General features: G+C 37.2%; 1 protein-coding gene across 12 annotated transcripts in view; it reads right to left on the bottom strand.

Annotated features, from left to right (window-relative positions):
- The window catches only part of magi1a (membrane associated guanylate kinase, WW and PDZ domain containing 1a), a 209,362-nt gene extending 190,151 nt beyond the window's left edge, over window positions 1-19,211 (bottom strand). For 7 of the 12 annotated variants that reach the window (XM_049485726.1, XM_049485728.1, XM_049485722.1 and 4 more), the window contains exon 1: window positions 18,463-19,211. In XM_049485726.1, the coding sequence (XP_049341683.1) occupies window positions 18,463-18,760 (298 nt within the window). In that variant the 5' untranslated portion in view covers window positions 18,761-19,211. The remainder of the gene's footprint in view (window positions 1-18,462) is intronic. The other 5 variants (XM_022670796.2, XM_007237014.4, XM_022670797.2 and 2 more) reach the window with 1 other exon arrangement.
- Between the last annotated feature and the right edge of the window lie 353 nt (window positions 19,212-19,564).

Raw genomic sequence — 19,564 nt, 5'->3', positions numbered from 1 at the left:
TTCAGAGCTTCTCCTTACAGCTTTACAGTCCAGGTTTATTTAATTTAACCCTGTGATACTGAAGCAAAAAGGGAGTTATTTAAATTCAATTCAAACCACAATACCAGCTTTATGGTTTGGTATTTTCATGATATTTTGATGACTGTATCGCTGTTGTTGCATAATCTGCTAATATGGCCACAGCTGGGAGGCAGGAGGAGTGTGCTCCATTATGGTCCATTATGACCTGAATCTGATAAAGTTATTATACAACCTAACAAAACAAAACAAACATATTTTTGTTCATTCTTCTCATTCCTGCGGGCCATTCGGACTTAAGCTACCTCACACACACACACACACACACACACACACACACAGGACTTTTCACAGAGCAGTATTTACTAATTATCATTTTACCTCCTGCTCAATTGTTGTTGTACATTCACTTTTACATTTTGCACACTTCCACACTCAACAATGATCAACGATCTCTACATTGCACACTACTGTAAAAGTCTATATTTATATGCTGTGTAAGTTTAGTGTATAAACAGTATGTTCTTTATGTACTTTAGTTATTTTTTATGTACTTTAGTTATTTTAGTTATTGTCTATGTATATTTCATATCTTTGATATTTTGCCATATTATACCTTTAGATCATATTATTGTTTTTTATATAGTGTTGTTTCATGTGAGATGACAGATATTAAAGCATTTCACACTTTCACAGGTCGACTATGTATATGATACAGTTTGTATATATTGCAATGCTATATGTAAATTAAATAAAATGCAGTGTAAACATTGAATACATTGGTCCTGATACTTAATATCTGTTTAGTGACCATTTAGGTGTAAACTGGGTTTTAGATTTGAACTAAATGGTGAGTCAGGAGTATCTGCAAAAGGTGAGCACAAATGGTGTTTGGAAAATGGTTATGTAAATGAATTATGTAATGAATTATAACTGTTTATAGTTAAAACATGCACACAGACTGCACAAATGCACCTCGGGGGTAATTTTTTGGAACTGTGATTTCACAATGATTAATGCATATTAACATATTAAATTAATATTATTTATTAAAGCTAATTTGTAGATTTAATACATTTTTTTTTGTTCAAATAAATAAACACATACGAAAACACATCACTGCAAGTTGTCTTTAAAAAAATAATAATAAAATGAACCATAAAAGTTTGGACACAAAAAATTCTGTTTTTTTATTATTATTTTAAAATGTTCTGCACTGTTGATTAACACTAAAATTATGAAGACTATGAAGAAAAACTATGAAGAAAAATATATAGCATTATTTAGTAAACAAAAGTGTGTTAAACAAGCCCGAACATGTTTTACATTTTAGATTCATGCTTTCAGTTAACAGCTGTGCTTTGTCAAGAGTTCATTACTTGAATTTATTAATCTCTTAATGTGTTTGAGAACATCAGTCAATCTGAAAAAAATCTTGCAAAAAACCTTGGAAGTTTTCTCAAATCCAGTCACAAAAACGTTATGATGGTGAAACTGGCACTCATCAGGACTGTCCCAGGAAAGGAAGAGCAGGAGTTACCTCTGTTTCACAGGATAAGTTCATCGAGCATTTTGCTTTGTTTAACACTGATTCCTTATGTGTTCCCTCATAGTCTGGATCACTTCACTATTCATTTCCTATGTATAGAAAAAACATTAAATGAGAAGGTGTGCCCAAATTCTGATGGGTACTGTACACAGTCACAGTCTGTGGTACAGACCTGATTAGGTTAAAGGACACAAAGCCCAGATCTTACCCTGACTGTGGGTGAGACAGGGTTAAAGCTGAAGAGCTTCATTATTAAGGTGGTATAGTGTAACATGAGCACACATCAGGCTCAGTGTGTCAGAGGTGAAGATTAGACAACAGTAATTCCTTTGTAGTTGACCACAGAGTAGAGCAGCAGTTCACAGGATGAAATATCTTCGCTAGAGGATGAATAGAGGGGCTACTCATATCACAGAGAAACACAGACCCTCAAACAGGTTCCTCCGCTGAGCATTACCTTGCTTTACCTTCCGTGCTCTGTGTATGTTTGTGCACTAATGATATTACCACAAACTATTAAAACACAAGGGCTCCTGACATTCTATTATTGTGACCCTTATACTAAGCAGTTCTTGGTTGCCAGGTCTTCTTATTTCTGTAAATTTTTTGGCTCTCAACCAGTAGAGAAACAAGGGCTGTGACTAAAATGTCTCCTTATTTACGTTTTAGCTCACTATGAGTACAAAAGCCATTTTTCTCAGAGGGCCCGAATAGTAAAGTGGAATTGGAATGTGATTCTGAAGGAACTATAAACTCTCATAATGCATCATGATCATAGTAAACATCGCTGCATATCACACAAGCTAAATGTGTCCGAAAATGCACAAGTTTCGCTACTAAACAACAGAAAAATGTAGTGGACAGCAAGACAACAGGGTTGCCAGATTGTCAGCTTTATGAGGTAATGGCTTCTTATTTACGTATTAGCAAACTATATGTCAGCCATTGCCCAAAACGTAAAGTGGAATTGGAACATGATTTTGAGGAAACCCATAATGCCACCAGGGTTGCCAGATTATGGCAGAGGTGTGGCAGGGTTGTCAGACTGTGGTAGAGGCACCTGGAATGGCTGAAACTGCTGTGCCTCATAAAAGAGTTAAATACTGGAATTTCTTGCCTTAATTTGTTTGAGAGTATCAGTGAATCTGAAAAACAAAAAAAAAATTGCAAGTATTCTCAAGGGAAGTTGCAAAAACCTTATGATAAAACTTGAACATAAGGACCTCCCTTCGAAAGGAAGAGCAAGATTTTTCTCTGTTGCACAGGATAAGTTTATCAGAGTAACCAGCCTAAGTTCTCAACCAGAAGAAAAACAAAGGCTGTGACCGATATGGCTTATTACTCATGCTTAGGCTCACTATTTAATGTGTAAACCGATTTTCTCAGTGTACGAATAGTAAAGTGGAATTGGAATGTCATTTTGAGGGCTGTATAAACTCCTAAAAAGCATCATAATTTAAACTAATTATCACTGCATACTACTTAAGCTAAATGTGTCCCAAAATGCATTGCGAGTTTTGCTACTAAGCAACAGAAAATGTTTCTTAGTACAGTGAGCAACCAGGGTTGCCAGATTTTTACATTGGCGTCCAGGTGAAACCAAAGTTACTAGGTAAAAAGTGTTTCAAATCGACCAAAATACAAAGAAATGTTCAGCATGGCAACAATATTATAGAGTTTATTCCGACATAGCCTTAAATATTGTTAATATGGGATTAATAAATGGTTAATTATGTCTAAATCATCCTAATTTGACAGTAGTGATACATGAAGAAACACCACAAAAAGCTGACAGAGCTTCAAATATCTTCAAATAGCTTCAAAAATTTTAAAAGAAAGATGGTGAGAAAAGACAACAGATAAGTAGGCCTGTCACAATACAATTTTTTGTGGACGACATATCATCCCAGACATTATTGCGATAAACAATATTATTGTCATTTTAAAACCATTTAAATTCTGAGGAAAAAATAATAATAGTATAGCATTAATACAAAGCAATTATACTCTTTTAAATATTACAGCATTTTAGCATTTTAAATAATCATAGTTTGGAAAATCCATATTTTTTCTTCACCTACTGCAGTCCACACTGTTTGTATGGAGTCACAGTTATTAAAGCATTGGTCTGGTATTGCATAACTGGCTAAAATACTGTTTATTGTTATATATGTCAACAAATATTCAAATAAACAATAGACGATATCACATATTATCAAATATTATGAGTTCATGTTCACAGATAAGTAAAAAAAGGAGGAAGGGGAAGTGACGGGAGGCGTCTGGCTTGTAGAGGTGTACCAGAAGGCTCCACTGTGCAGGAATGTCTGACATACCTCTCTCTCAACACTGAGCCTGACCTCCACACATCCTTCCCCTTCATCCCTCTCTCTTCCGCTACCCCTCTTCCTTTATCTCCCTCATTCCATGTCTCATTCCACGTTAATGATCTTCTGTCATCAGCCAGAATACACAATACAGACTAATCTATTGATCTTTTTATATGATTGATCAGGTGATCAGCATAAACAGGCACAGGTTCATCTAACACAATACACCAAAAATTCTCTTCTGACATTATTAACTCGACACACACGTCCACACGAATCGATGACAAGTCCTGTCTATGTTTGGCTATTTATCTTCTAATGTATAACCGTATATCAACCCTTTCCCAATTGGAGAATAATCAGTTTTACTCATTCTTATTTTTTAATATTAGTATTACTAATACTAATTACTAAAAAGGAAAGATTTTAGAACTGATTCTTCCTATATGAGGTGAATAAACCTCCAAATACCAGCTGGATTAAGACAGGTCTGACATGCAGTGGCAAATTAAGAATTTCTCTAAGGGGTAAGGGGCATCAAGGGGCCACAAAATTCATAGAGGGGCCAAGATTTATTATACCAGTCACACCAGTGTAATCTAATTAAAAACAAAATCTTACACAGTAAAATATATGGAGTTATTTTTGTGCTTTAAAGAGATTTAAACAAAATATTAAAATATACAATCTGCAATCATTTCAGAATCAAAAGGGAAAACAAATCTATATTGCAACTGCAAAACAGAAAAATATGTAATACACTTGGCTATTATTTGCAATTATTTGGAAATGATTAGCGTATTGGTTTTGCACATCTTTTTTAGGATTTGTATAGATTTTGCTGCTAAAGTCTTTCGTATCTGGAATCTCTTGTTTGCTTCTGATTATTTCATTAATATATTTATTTGTTGCTTCTATATGTTTATAATCGGCAATTGTGATTGCATATTTTAGATTTTTGTGTAAAATGTTCAGCAAAAAAATTACATTAAAAAATCTCCTTATTAATTTTACATGCACTTTTTCCGTACATAAACAAATTGAGTGACAGTACTGTTAAATGAAGCTCAATGCTAACAGAACTTTCCCTTCGTCTGAAAGCAACAATCTGTCATTGATCCATCCTATAGGGTTACATCCTTAACTAAAACTACATTCAAAACTCTTAGTTAATAAAACTCTTTAAAACTCTTAATTTAGGTCTATTTTTGTAATATTTGCATCTTTTTACGTTGATGCAGAAACGACAGAAAAGAAAAAAGACTTGCAATTACATTTTTAGCTCAAAATTTCATTTTACTTTTCTCAGCTCTGCCTTGTAACATCCCCACTGGTCATACTTAGAGTTAAGGTTTTTTTTTTTTTTTTATACTAATTCTACATTTTCAAACTCTGTACTGCTTTTTTGCAAGATGCTTCTTTAGGATGCTTCTTTTCCCTTTCAAATTATATCCCTGTCATTGTATTTCTCAATCGATATTTCTACCTCAATGTTTACCACAAACCCTATGAGAGTATGAGCATTCAACTTCAATTGAAAAAAAATAAAAAGTTGCTATTTAACATCTTAATTGGCCTTTCCAGGGCAAATAATGATCAAAATTGAAGCCTTATGTTTCCCACACGACAAAAAAGACCAACATAAAGACATATTTCCTACTCCTAAAAACTACATGCTAGATGCTTAAAAATGACAAGAAATGTGCTAAGCAAGACTTAACATTGGAAGTGCTTTTCCAAAATGGCTAGCATAATAACAAGGAAAGGATGAAACTGGACACAGGATTGGTGAGGCTCCAGTTATGAAAATACTGTAAATCTGAATAATGCTTTAGTTGTTTTAGTGACTTTAAATCACATACAGTGTAGATAAACCTTGATCACTTACTAAAAAGCAAAGTACAGTAAAACCTTGGGGAAACTTTATAACATCCTTTGGATATTAATATGTGTATGTCAGCTGAAGCTAGTAATGCTAACCAGCTAATACAGGTAGTGACTGATGAACTTGTGAGAGCTCATTAGGGACAAGGAACTATCAAGCAGTGAATACACTCTAAATATTTAGAACTCCTCAAACACACCACTGTCATACCCAGAACACTTGGTACTTCTACCAGAAGAGTTGGTTAAATATGTTTGTAGAATAATTAGGCAATAAATATTTCTGAGAATCAATTATTCTACTGAGATCAAGCTTCTTAAATCGAGTCTAATGCCCCTTTAAATGTCTTCCCAGAACTTTCCCAGGAACCTTTATTTTTAGTAGAATAGACATCCTTCATCGTTCTCCTTGAGGACATTCTGTGGAGAAGTTTTTTAGGCTCAGCTCATCCAGGTCAGCTGTACATGGATGAGTTGTGACAGACGGAGATCAGGATAGCACAGAGCTGTCAGATGAAAGACAGTGGTATTTCCCAGCTGTTGAGATCAAGGTCTCTTGTGGAACTGAGCTACTGTGGGCTCAGTGGATCAGCGGATCTGCTGATGTCCCCTCTCGTTAAACAATCCTGACCTCCTCTGTCCCAGCGATGGGAGCCGTGCTGATTTAATGTCCGTCTCATTTTCTGTGTGAACGTAATGTGCTGCTGACTTTTCTTTGCTGAAGTTACTGGAAAATATCTTAGAATGCTTGTTTTGAGTTTTTAAATGCATGATGCAGGTTTCAGGCTCTGCTTCCAAGAGCACAGTGTGCTGTACCTTACATACAGGTTCACCTCAAAGTCACCTAAAACATTCTGGCAGCAGGGCAGGATTTATTTATTTATTTATTTTCCCTGTTGCTGGTCAGAACTGGTCAATCTGTGATGGTTGCTCTTTACAAAATGTTTAAGGCATGTATAGCTATTGCTATGTAATTTATAGCTATCGTAACGATGGAAAAAATATGGCTTGCGTATCTAAAAACACGCAAAAGGCATGTACTAATTCACTTAAATAATCATCAGTGAGTTTTGGGCGTAACATGGAATAAACAAATCAGCATGTCACTCGCCATTCAATAGTGCACCTGCATAGCTATGATAGGTATGGACACTTGAGTGTTGACTGTGGTCAGGGTTTCAATCAGTCAGTGAAGTGCCTGTATTTACTGCTGCCAAGATAGCAATACGCCAGAAATTTTCCTGAACACACCTCACTTACAGACCATCTGCCCATCAGCGTAGTTGTATTCCTAAATTTCTGCTATTTTAGCAACTCATGTAAAAGGCATGAAAATAGACTGTTAATAAGATGGTGTAAGATAGCAATGAGCATTGTGACGAGCCTTGCACAGCCTGTAAGATATGCATTACATATGTTAAGTCTTACAGATGCAGAATTAAAAACTGAAAAAGAGAATTATTTTTTATTTAGTAAAGTCACAACAAGTAATATCTTGCACTAAAGTTTCAGTTTGCACAATATGGCACCAAATAAACATTGGAGGTCTTCATATGTCAAATCCAAAAGCACAAATGCAACAGGCTCCAATATGTTCAAAACACAAACCTTACAGTCCTGTGCATCAGCAGTATGTCTGAAAGAAGTAATGAAGCATATGCTGAAAACGAAAACTTCCTCTGGCACAGGAAACCTGCCACGTAAGAAGGGTAAGGTAAATTCCAACAAGTGTCAGGAAATCCTAAATCCTAAAAGAAATGCCTTCTGTGAGGAAGTTGAGGCTTGAATGTCATCAGACCTTCCAACAGGACAACAATAAAGTCCACCAAGGTTTGGTTTAAGAAGAAGCCCAGGAAGATTCTGAAACAGCCATCACAGTCCTAAACCTCCTTCAAAATGTCAGATTTGCTAATATAGAAAAGTTTAAACTATTAAAGTAAACCAGATTTGGGTTCCCATTTCTGCTTTCCCTGTGAAGTGGCATTGACTATATCACTAGTGTTTTTTTAATTAATGACGTAGCAGCCTGTAATGTTTACTATACTTGGGTCTCAGACAGGTTGGTATAAGTTATCAATAATATCATAACATAATCTCAAATAATGTCCGCTGAGCTGGTCAAAATCAGTGTTAGCACTGCCCGATTTAGCTTTGCAGAAAAACAACAGTTTTTACATCATTGTGTTTTTCACTGTCTCCAAAAAACGAAAAAAGTAGAGATTTCCTCTTTAAACACAACTGCAAAGTGGTAAAAGAAAGAAAAACTCTGTGATTTCTTACAGCAACCAACGTGCCTCAAAGGGTTAAAGCCCACAGAAAATCTTTATTTTAAGAGAGCGAGCAAACCCAGATATACTATTGAATACTAGTGAACTAGAGTCCATTGCCTATGAGGAATAAGATAAGATTCCTCAGAAACGAGAAGCTGGTGTCTGGCAATGCGTTACATTTCAGCAGGTCACCACAGCAAAAGACTGCTGTACTAAGTACTGAACATGCTTGTCATGAGAGAGTAGAATATTAAAAGTAAGGTTTTGTATTGAATTTAAAGAAACAGCTTGTTCTCTCAGTTGTTTTGCTCTTGTTTGACTGTTTTACTGCAAAGAGCTGAAGTTTTGTACACTTCGCTAATAAACCTACTTTGCAATGATGCTGAATAATTTAGTTTGCAGCCACATATTAGTGTACTCTGTTTATTACTTTTACTCCAATACATTTTTATGTGCTGCTTACTAGTGCTGGGCAGTATACCAGTTCATACGGTATACCTTGCGTCAGTTTAGAAACGGTATGCATTTTTTACATACCGCTAGAGGCGCTGTGGAGAGCTGTGTAGAAGCACACAGTGTAGAACAGCGCCAGCAAACAAGCCCACTGGAACAGCTAACTAGATAATAACGCTAGCCAGTTAGCACAACAAGCTAATGCACTGGAAGCTCAGCTCTGTGGAGCCTCGTACCCTATGTCGTAGCTCGGCGCGCACATGTCTGGAAATATAACTACGCGACGCAGACAGAAACGGTCCTAAATACAGAATTCATTAATCAACAAGTAATAAAACTCCCTAAAACTCGATGATAAGAGGTGACCTGCAACTATAACCCTGTTTAAATATATTAATACTGTAGCTTAAAGGATAATATTAATGTATACTGAACTGAATGTATTTGTTAACTGGTGAAAGAAGGGAATTGTGGCTGAATTTAATGCCTCTAATGGCTTAAACTATTTATTAAAATAATTTTGTAAAGGAAGCTGTGTTAAAGTTGTTGAGGTATCTCTTTTTATGGTCTATTGTTTAAATTCTTCAGCTGTTAATCTGATAATAAAGTCTGATTTCTTCATATATTGTGTCATTTTGTGGGACAAAATAAACCCAATAGTAAGTAATCAAAGCTTTAAATTAAAGCCTTAGTGTTATATTATATAACTAACTGAACAGTAAGTCATAGACCTATATAAAAGCCCAGTCATGCAAAAATCTATGAATAAATAATAATAATAAAAAAAAAACGTGATATATTGTAAAACTGTGAGAATCTTGAAAAATACAGTGATATACATTTTTGGCAATACCGCCCAGCTCTATTGCTTACAATTATAAACATGTTAGGAATTATTCTAAATCCGCATTATCACTATAGTCAGAGCGGTAGATGTTCTGCACTGCCACCGGGTTTGATGAAGTTACTCATCATTGAGTGAATCAAGAGATCAAGCAGATCTTATAAGAAGATCTCGCTGCTTTCGTTCTGTCTTTCACTCTGAGAACTTTACACTACTTTCTGTAATAACTACACAGTAATAACACAGTACTGTACTTTTACTTTCAGTACTTCACTACTACAGTTTACTATAAACTACTTATACAATACTTAAGTACAAAAAAGTTAAATACTTTAGTACTTCCACTTAAGTGTGGAGCTTAAACATACTTTAACTTCTACTTAAGTCACTTTTTTAAAGACTTCTACTTTTACATAAGTCTGGGTCTCTAGTATTTATCAGCTTATATTTTACAGCATTTTTCTCTTTTTTTATATACTTTTTTATTGACAACAAAATAACATCATGCTACTGCCTGCACTTCTTCCAGACAAACCTACAGCTGTTGTCTTGCTTTCAGATGTCTCAGGAGCAGTTGTCTTTTACAATAGGAAACACCTGCACGGAACAACCTTTGAGCCTGGTCGGTTTCCGCATGGTCACGGGTTATTTGTCTGGGCTTTTGATCCTGACTGCACCGTGACTACGGGTGTTTGCTGTCTCCGCAACTCCAGAGAGTTCTGCTGATATAAACAGCCAGCGCAGGCCATCCAGCCTCATGATAGTCATTATCAGCACAAGATTTACATTGTTCCAACGACTGGAAAGTGTGAGAGAGAGCTCTTTCTCTCTCTTGCTTCACCACTGCCCAGTTTGTAGGCCACGCTGGAGCGTGTGAGAGCTGTTCATTGTCATAGTTGTAATTGCACACCCTCATAAACAATGCTCTCCTACAATGGTCAGGAATGCTATTTATTGTAGTTTGCAGCGGTGGTGAATTCAGATACTGAAATTAAGCAGAGCAGAGCTGTCCAGACTGCTGGAATTGTTTTGAGAGATCTCATGAACACCATACATTACGGGGCAGTTTTACAGACAGGGATTAAGCTTCAAAATCGAGGAGATTGTCTTGCCTGGACAGAAGAGACAGATACTCCAACAAAAGCAGCGAAAGCACTTTTTAAACACCCTTGATTTAAAGAAAAAGTGAATAAATGAATGAATTTATGAATGAATGAAAGAATGAAAAATGCCCATGTAGTGTATTAACTTTTGCATCAGTCAGAAAATGCGGAACAATAGTTTGAAGGAAGGAAAATTAGGAGTTTCTTTGATTTTACTAAATTCAAAACCTCTGGAATATAATTAAGAGGAAGATGGATGATCATAAGCCATCAAACCAAACTGAACTGCTTAAATTTTTGCACTAGAAGTAAAGGCATAAAGTTATCCAAAAGCAGTGTGTGAGACTGGTGGAGTAAAACATGTCAAGATGCATGAAAACTGTGATTAGAAATCAGGGTTTATCCACCAAATATTGATTTCTGAACTCTTAAAACCTTATGAAATTGAACTTTGAATTATTTCAGCCATATTTATTTCCACAAGTTATTTCTTATTTTCTGCAAATAAATGCTCTAAATAACAATATTTTTATTTGGCAGAAATGTTGTCTGTAGTAAAATGTTCATTTTATTCAAACATATACCTATAAATAGCAAAATCAGAAAAACTAATTCAGAAACTGAAACGGTCTTAATTTTTTTCCGGAGCTGAACTGTATTTACTTATTGAGGTGAGCCCAAAAAGTAATGTGCTCTTTAAATAATAATGTGTAAATTAGTTATTGTATTGTATTGTCATTGTATCAGTTGCATGAAATGGTTGTAAAACGACAACAATATCATTTATCACTATTATTTCTGGGCCAACATGCTTTCCAAATATACTGGTTATCAAGACAGGACCAGGTTGTAGGCCTGTTTGAAGCTTCTAAAAGCCGTTCCTTTTTTAACAGCCATCACCAAACGGTTCACACTCATAAACACAAAACCTCTGGAGTCAGCGTAACAGGCTAAAGATAATGACACTCCTTTTTCTCTGTCTGTTTATCTACACAATCTCGGTCTCTGCCCATCTGTCTGTTTACAATATCAGCCAAAATGCTCAGGCAGACCATATTCTGCCCCTCCTCCTGCGCTCTACACATAAACAGGTGAGCTCAGGTGTTACAGAAAGAGGGAACACACGTAGTTGCTGTTGCCTGGAAACGTTTTGTTTGGATCTAATGCCATATATTTTAAAGGAAGCAACACTTATCCCCAAAAGAGAGAGGGATAAGTGCAGCTCTGTGTGTGTGTGTGTGTGTGTGTTTGTCTGTAAGAGTGTTGTATGACTGTATATCTTTGGGTGGTGAATGGTGTGATTAACCGAGGCGTAGTTGAGGGTTGGCTCTACACTAATGCAGCAATTGCTACTCTTACGTAACGCAGTTAATGATTTTCCAAGCGATAAAACGCTTAAAATGCAAACCACAGCTGAGCCAGTCAAGGCCACATAAAGATATTTTTGCAATAAAGGTGTGTGTGTGTGTGTGTGTGTGTGTGTGTGTGTGATTATGTGTGTGTGTGATTGGGGAATGCTTGACCGTGAAATCAGCGTGAAGAAAGAATGACAGCGACTGTCCTCTCTGGTATGCAAGATGAAAGGAGCATTCCTAACACCTTCACTTTGGACATATGGAACAGTTTGTCCTTTAACCTGTGGGAATTTGATTTCCTCACTGTTCACAACGGAAGGTTGCCAAGACCTTTTCACACCAAGTTCTGTACTTTCAGAAATACAGCAAGGCTATTCGATATGGACAAAATGTTGTACTTAAACTGCTAAAAACAAACTGGACAATTCAGTGCATATACAATTACAATCCAATGCCTAGTTCATCTAATCAGTCCTTCTTTAAATTAAATCAGGTAAACTGCTGGTGGAATTGACAAAAGAATGTCACTAAACAACAAACTTCACAATACGGAAAAAAAAATACTATATGAACAAAAAAGTACAGTGAACCCAATATTTAAAAAGCCTTTTACCAGATGGATTGGGAGCATTGGGACAAGAGTTGTTAGTGATCACCACCACCTCGCCTTAGGATACTTTTTCACCTATATTCAGACTTTTCTATTTGGTCCAAACCAAAATAGTATGAAAAAAACGATACTGTAAACCACAGAAAAACAATATTCAGAAAATCTATCAATGTCAGTCATAGGGAGACAAAGCTCACACAGATGATGACGAAAGAACATAGCAATCTCACTAAACTACAGCAAGTAACCAAAAGAAATACATCAAATGTGTACAATGCACTGCATCAAACATATTAGCCCTTTTCAGACAGCAATAAAAAAAAAAAACAGGAAAACCAGTGAGTTTCTTGGCTTTCTCGGTCACATGACATCATATTCAGTAGGTCCTCCATTTCCACTCACTGTTGTATTTACGTGAATCTCTGTGGAAACACGTGCCCAAAGTGTAATTACGATGCGTAGCAGTGGACAAATAGCTATTTTATTAAACGCGAGGAGACGACACTCCGGATGTGGATCCGGACAGAAATGAAAGCACAGCGAAAGTTCTACTAAAGACTCCAATGCTACGTCACCTAATTACCAATCCAATCAGCTGTTCCCTTCTGCCTTTAAATAAGATCACTCATTCAGTACCTTTGCTGACTTTCAGACGCTGATGGTCGTTCTTCCCCTCCTCCTTCCCCACCTCCTCCAGATTGGGCCCGTTTGGTTGCCCGGGGGGTTGGCTCCGCCCCTGTCTTCAATGTACGACAGGATCTGCAGAGCCCAGATGTATCAAGTCCTTGGCCGATGACGGGGCCTACGCCAAAGACTCTACTAGAAGAGACTGTTTCTATATAACCTCTTTATATATGTATCTTTGTTTTGCTAAATATGCTAAACCATTAAATAGTTCAACTAACAACATTTCTTCTGGAGCCAAAATAGGAGAACTAAAATAACCTTACGACCACAGAGTTCAGCGAAAAACAGTAAATAATTCAGCCTGTAATTTTCCTAGAGGACGCTGAGAAAAACACACACATGGTCTGGAATAAAATCACAGAGGACCCCTCATAAAATAAAAAATGACGCCCCTGCGAAACTAATCCCGTCTGGATAGGTCTATTGACTGTTTGATTTAGACTCTGATCCAGACTAATCAGAGAACTAAAAATAAAAACATGTTCTACAGATGTTCAGTAGCTAGAGGTCAGGCCCATCAACAGTCCTAGCAAATGTCCGGAAATAACCTGAGCCGTGTGATTCTGCAGCCTGACTCTGTCAGAACTACTGTCTACATTAGTGGAGGTTTTGTTTGGGGAACAACACGCCACTCCTACTAAGGTACTCAGCCTTACACACACACACACACACACACACACTAAACCGTCCTTGCACACACTCTACTGTCTATCTTTCCATGGCTGGCTTTCCTCTGGGCATTGGTGGTGTTTTTACGGACACACAGTGGGACTGGGGTGAAGAGCTGTGGTGTTTGGTGTAAATGCAGTCTGGTGTTGAGTATCTGATGTGAAAGAAAGAAACTGTGTGTGGTCTGTATTGGATATAAGTGGTATAAGGGAAGGTAAGGCCAATGCAGAGGTGATATTTCTGTCTATATTGATGACTGTGTATTTAAGTGCTGCTGAGTAAGAGTGTGTGTGTATGTGTGTGTGTGTGTGACTAAAATGACTCAGGAAAACTGAAAATATTACACTAGGTAGTTACACTACCAGTGTTTATATGTAACATTAGTTTCACAGGGACTAAGAGTGGAAAACACAGGGCACCTTACAATACAATAATACTATTATTGCCCTCAATTACTATGGTATATGATATATGATATATATACTGTGCCATATTATATTGTTTACAATAATATCGCCAACATTGTTTAATATTTTGAGCCATATTATACCCTGAAATAAGGTGCCATATCAACCACCCCTAATTATTACATCAGGGTACTACTTTTTTAGTAAAAATTCACACTGTTCTCATTTCCTATTATAAATTATATCGGTTCAGTACCATTCATTTTACTTTAATCCTGGATATATGGAGATATTTGAAGTGCATTATTAGTATCATAACATTCTGGCTCATTGACTTCTGTTACAAATCTGATAAAATTATTGTATTTTTTTATATCTCAGTTAGGGGTGTGCCATATCATACATAATAAAAAAATATAAATAATACAATATAATTTTCATAGTGTGTGTTGTTGAAATTATATATATTTTTAATTCAGTGTTTTGTTATGTTGCCAAGAGTATAATTATCAAGAAAATACCATAAAATATCATGATATTATTTTAAGGCGATGTTGCCCACCCCTAGTCTAGTTGTCAGGTGTGTTCAGGTAAATTTCTGGCGTATTGCTAATTTGGCAGCAGAAAACACAGTTGCACCACTGACTGAATAAAACCATGATAACAGTCATCAGTCAGACGTCCACACCTATCTTAGCTCCGCTGGTGCGCTGTGCATAACATTGCTGTTACCCTGCCGACAAGATGTCCTTTAGTCCGCTCACTGAACTGAAGTGTAAAAGAGCTCAATAAGGTTTTAAAGCAAATACATTCATTTTAACATATATGTAACACAAACACTGCATTAAGATGCCCTTTCCTAAATCCTTGTTTCCCCTTTCACACAAATCTCCACATTAAAGAGCGTTTTTCTCTAAAAGCTCAATTGTCAGTGACCAAAAATGACATGACAGAAGGACAAAACATATGGATACATATGTGCCTTTGACACACTAAACACACTATATTCACCAACGATATAAACCATTTTAAACCTGCCAGTTTCTCTACTACAAAGCTTTAACTACCATTAATATAATTTACCTCATTTGTTTTGTTATATTTTGTTAAAATATTTAGTTCTTTATTTAATTAATTATTGGTTGTACTAATTTGAGTTGCATTACATTAGTAGGAACTAATTCACGACCTGTGTTGCCCACAGACCTTTTATTGGCGCTGTTAATTTCCACTAAGAAGACGTGAGAGTTGGGAGAAGTTCATAAACCCCATTAAAAGATTAAAAGAAAGCTGAAAGACTGTTAAAGCTACATTACATCGCCTGTACAGAGATTCGAGTTGCAGGAAAACTCATTCCCTTTGTGGTTCTGTGCAGACAGAGAGGTGTGTTTATTAAGGTTGTGTTCAGACGTGCACATTTTTACTTCCACTATCTGTACTTATGATAATGAACAAGTGCTTGTTTTGTGCACTATATATTTGAACAGTTCGACAGTGGATTAACGAAGAGAGAAGTACAAGACCAAAGAGGAGAACCAATCCATCAGTTAATAAAGAAACAAATGTATTGTGTGCTTTCTGGAGGGAGTGACAAAAGCTTTTCATATCCAGAATTTTCTGTAGCTGTTCTAAAAAATTGAAATATTATTCCACTTTTTATTAAGGAATCAGTCACAGTGGACATTTTATGTCCATTTTAAAAACCTACTTATGTTGTCAGTTGTCTGTTTTGTCTTGGTCTACTCTGTCCTGTCATCACATTCTTTCATATTATTGTTTTACTTCTAGTATTGTTTGTCTATTTTTGTGGTCAAACTGCTGCTGATGCAGCATTGCCGAGTAGCCAGTGCACTCGGAGGAAAGCGCAGCGACTCGGTTTCAATACATCAGCTCACAGACGCCTTGTGCTGATCGACATCACCTTGGAAGTGATGCCAATGCCAATTGTGCTATAGAAATAAAGAAGACTGACTAGATTTAACCACACATATTGCTTTTGTTTGAATCGTAATTAAGTAATCTGAAGTTATGAACAATTTTTTAATTGAAGCTGATAATATTTTTTACAGTGTAGAAATGATCTATGATTTAGATGGTTTATGTTGTAATGCAACTTTTTTTTTACAACTTTACAACATTAAACGCTATTTTAACCTTTTTTTCTACAACTAGTGCAGCGACTTGGTTCCAATACATCAGCTCACAGATGCCTTGTGCTGACTGACATCACCTTAAAAGTGATTAGTGGAAAGAGCATTGTCTACCCACCCAGAGAGAGCAAGGCCAATTGTGCTCTCTCAAGGCTCTGACAGCTAATGGCAGCGGTACCACTGGACCACTCTGTGCTCCTTTTTTGAGTTATTTTAATTTTATATTAACTTATTGTAGAGCTCGTTGGTGGGCACTTGTTATCTTTTAAATGTGCTATACACTGATGTGACTTAACCACACATAATGCTTTTGTTTACATTGTAATGAAGCAATCTGAAGCTACAATCAAGTGTTGGAGTGCCCCTTTAATGTATAATTATAAAAGCAAGTAAACGGGAAGACTCCACAGACACAGAGATGGAGACTACAGCGAGTGAGAGAGTCGAGGCTGTTGTAAATTGTAATCTGTGAGCGGGTGAAGAGGATCTTTCTCTGTAAGCAGACAACAACAAGGCCTCAGAGTGTGTCAGAGCAGCTTCCCGTCAAAGAGCTGCACATCACGAGCCGCCTCAGTCCGGCTGCCCTACTTTAACATCATACTCACGCTTACACACACTGACTTACACACACACTGTCTTACACACCACTGTAGTGAACAGAGGGTCCTAACAGCCCGGGGACGTCATTCGTTTGTTTGATAAAACTGTGGTAAAGTTTGGAGTGGGTCATAACCCACCCAGCATTCCAACGTTTATTCAAGACTGATTCAATGTTGGTTAATGGATGAATCAACGTCTTATATCAAGATTGATTGAACATTAAATTATCTTTGCATTGCTTTAACATCCTACATTTTCACCATTTCATAAACTTTAGATTATAATGTACTAAATGACCTTTTCTTTTTCTGCATTGTTAACTTTTTAATAGCATGGTTCTTCAAGTATTTATTAAAGACAATGTTCTACAGGGATCTCAAGTCTCAGGCATTGCGCGTGAGACACACACATTTCATGCAGTTCTCACGCTCACACGCCACACCTTGTATATCTCACATAGTGAAATGAGGGGGGTTTAGTTTCCCTTTAAGCCATTGATATTTTTTTAGCTTCCTAAAAACCCTTCCTGAGTAAACTTTGAGAAAAAATATGTCATCAGGAACTCATGTAAAAAGGTTGTTTGTGACTTGAATTGCTAAGTTGAAGACTTCAGTTTCTGAATCAGTTTCTCTGATTTTACTTTTTAGGTATACATTTGTATAAAATAAACATTTTTATTTTATTCTGTAAACTACGGACAACATTTACCCCAAATTCCAAATTAAAACATTGTAATTTAGAGCATTTCTTTTGCAATAAATGAGAAATGGCTGAAATAACAAAAAAGATGCAGAGCTTTCAGACTTCAAATAACTCGAAGAAAACAAGTTCATGTTTATGAAGTTTTAAGAGTTCAGAAATCAATATTTGGTGGAATAACCCAGGTTTTTAATCACAGTTTTCATGCATATTTGGCATGCTCTCCTCCACCAGTCTTACACACTGCTTTTGGATAACTGTATGCCACTCCTGTTTTACAAATTCAAGCCGCTCAGCTTGGTTTGATGGCTCTTCCTCTTGATTATATTCCAGAGGTTTTTAATTTGGTAAAATGAAAGAAACTCAATTTTTTTAGTTGGTCTCTTATTTTTTTTCCAAGAGCTGTATTATAAAATCAATTCAACTTGCAGGAGGAGTACAATGCCATGCCAAATTAGACATAAAGTTGCGAGTTAATGTAAATAATACATCTAACTTGATTTAAGTTAAAACATCTAGGCAAGCAAAGCTTTTAAAAACTTTTTAAAAGTTTTTAAGTTGAATCTGCTAATGTTTTTGTACAGATTAGAAATTATCTAAGTTTTAGAAAATAAATAAATAAGTCAAACAAAATTCAACGTTTATTATTGGTTTATGTTTTGAAACTTTTTTGTTTACACTTATTTTTCCAAAGTTTAAACCACACCAATCTGAAGGTGGCTCGTGGGCAGCAGCTGGGAACAGCTGGGACGCGGGGCGCTGGTGCGGTCAGTGCGGGACAGTGCGGGACGTTGTTCCTGGCGGATCCCCGCGTCTCGCTCTTTCTTAACTCACCTTGTCTGACGGTTTTCATCCGGACGGGACCCTTGCAGTTCTTCACCACCGTCAACACGTCGTACAGCGGCAGTCCGGACACGGACAGACCCTCTAGCTCCAGCAGCAGCTCCCCCTCGCTCAGCTGCCCGTACTTGTAGTTCGCCGTGCACGGGCGCACTTCCCCGACGTACGTGAACTCTCCGTTCTCCGCGCCGCCGCGCAGCTCCACGCTCAGCTCCCCGTCGCTACTCTTACACACCGCGCACTCGTTCACTTTAGTAGTCCAGTGGTTCTTCTTCTGGATCACTTTAGACATGTTGGATTAAAGTCAGAATCCGGACAGCCCTCCTGTCCCGCTCCGTCCCGCGCGGCGGAGTTATCAGAGGAGAGCCCGCGCGGCGGTACAGAGCGCAACTCCGGCGGACAGAGCGCCGCGCCGCGATTCAGTCATCTCCGATAATAAACACGCTTTAAATCTTTAATATCTGTATATTAATCCACAAAAAAACGCAGAAACTCTTCCTCCGTCTCGGTTATCCTCACATTCCGCGAGCTTTCCTCCCTGAACCGGTTAAACCGATTTAACTTCCAGCCGCAGGACGCGGTAAACTCCCGGTTAAACTCCCAGTTAAATTCCAGTTAAAGAACTCTTCTGCCGGAGCTGGAGACACTTTTACCTGAGAGTTTTTACTCTTCTCCAGCGGCTCCTTTAAGCAGGTACATCACACTTCATGTTGTCATAGCTCTCCAGCTCGAGCGCGGAGCGAGCGGTCACGCATGCGCACCGCGCTGCTCCCAGGAGCCCGTGGCGGTGTGTTGTTATCCTACCCGTATTATGACAGGTCCCGCCCCCTTCCCCAGTCCTGATAGTATTATTATTATTAGTAGCAGTAATAGTTTTTGTATGTGTAAAAGGAACTCATGGCTATATTTATATTAATTCGACATATTAAAATAAACCTAATAAACATAGTTTACACTGTTTTCTTGCTGACTTGGCCACTAAAGTGTGCAGACATGTTCAAATCTCTGTAGAGCAGACCTGGACATTTGTTTGTAACTAAACTCTGATGGTAAATCATCAGAATCACAGTCAACCTACTTTTGTTACAAAAAGAAG

The sequence above is a fragment of the Astyanax mexicanus genome, chromosome 12 (genome assembly GCF_023375975.1).
Source record: "Astyanax mexicanus isolate ESR-SI-001 chromosome 12, AstMex3_surface, whole genome shotgun sequence".
Lineage (NCBI taxonomy): Eukaryota > Metazoa > Chordata > Actinopteri > Characiformes > Acestrorhamphidae > Astyanax > Astyanax mexicanus.
This window is presented reverse-complemented; position numbering and strand designations above follow the sequence as displayed.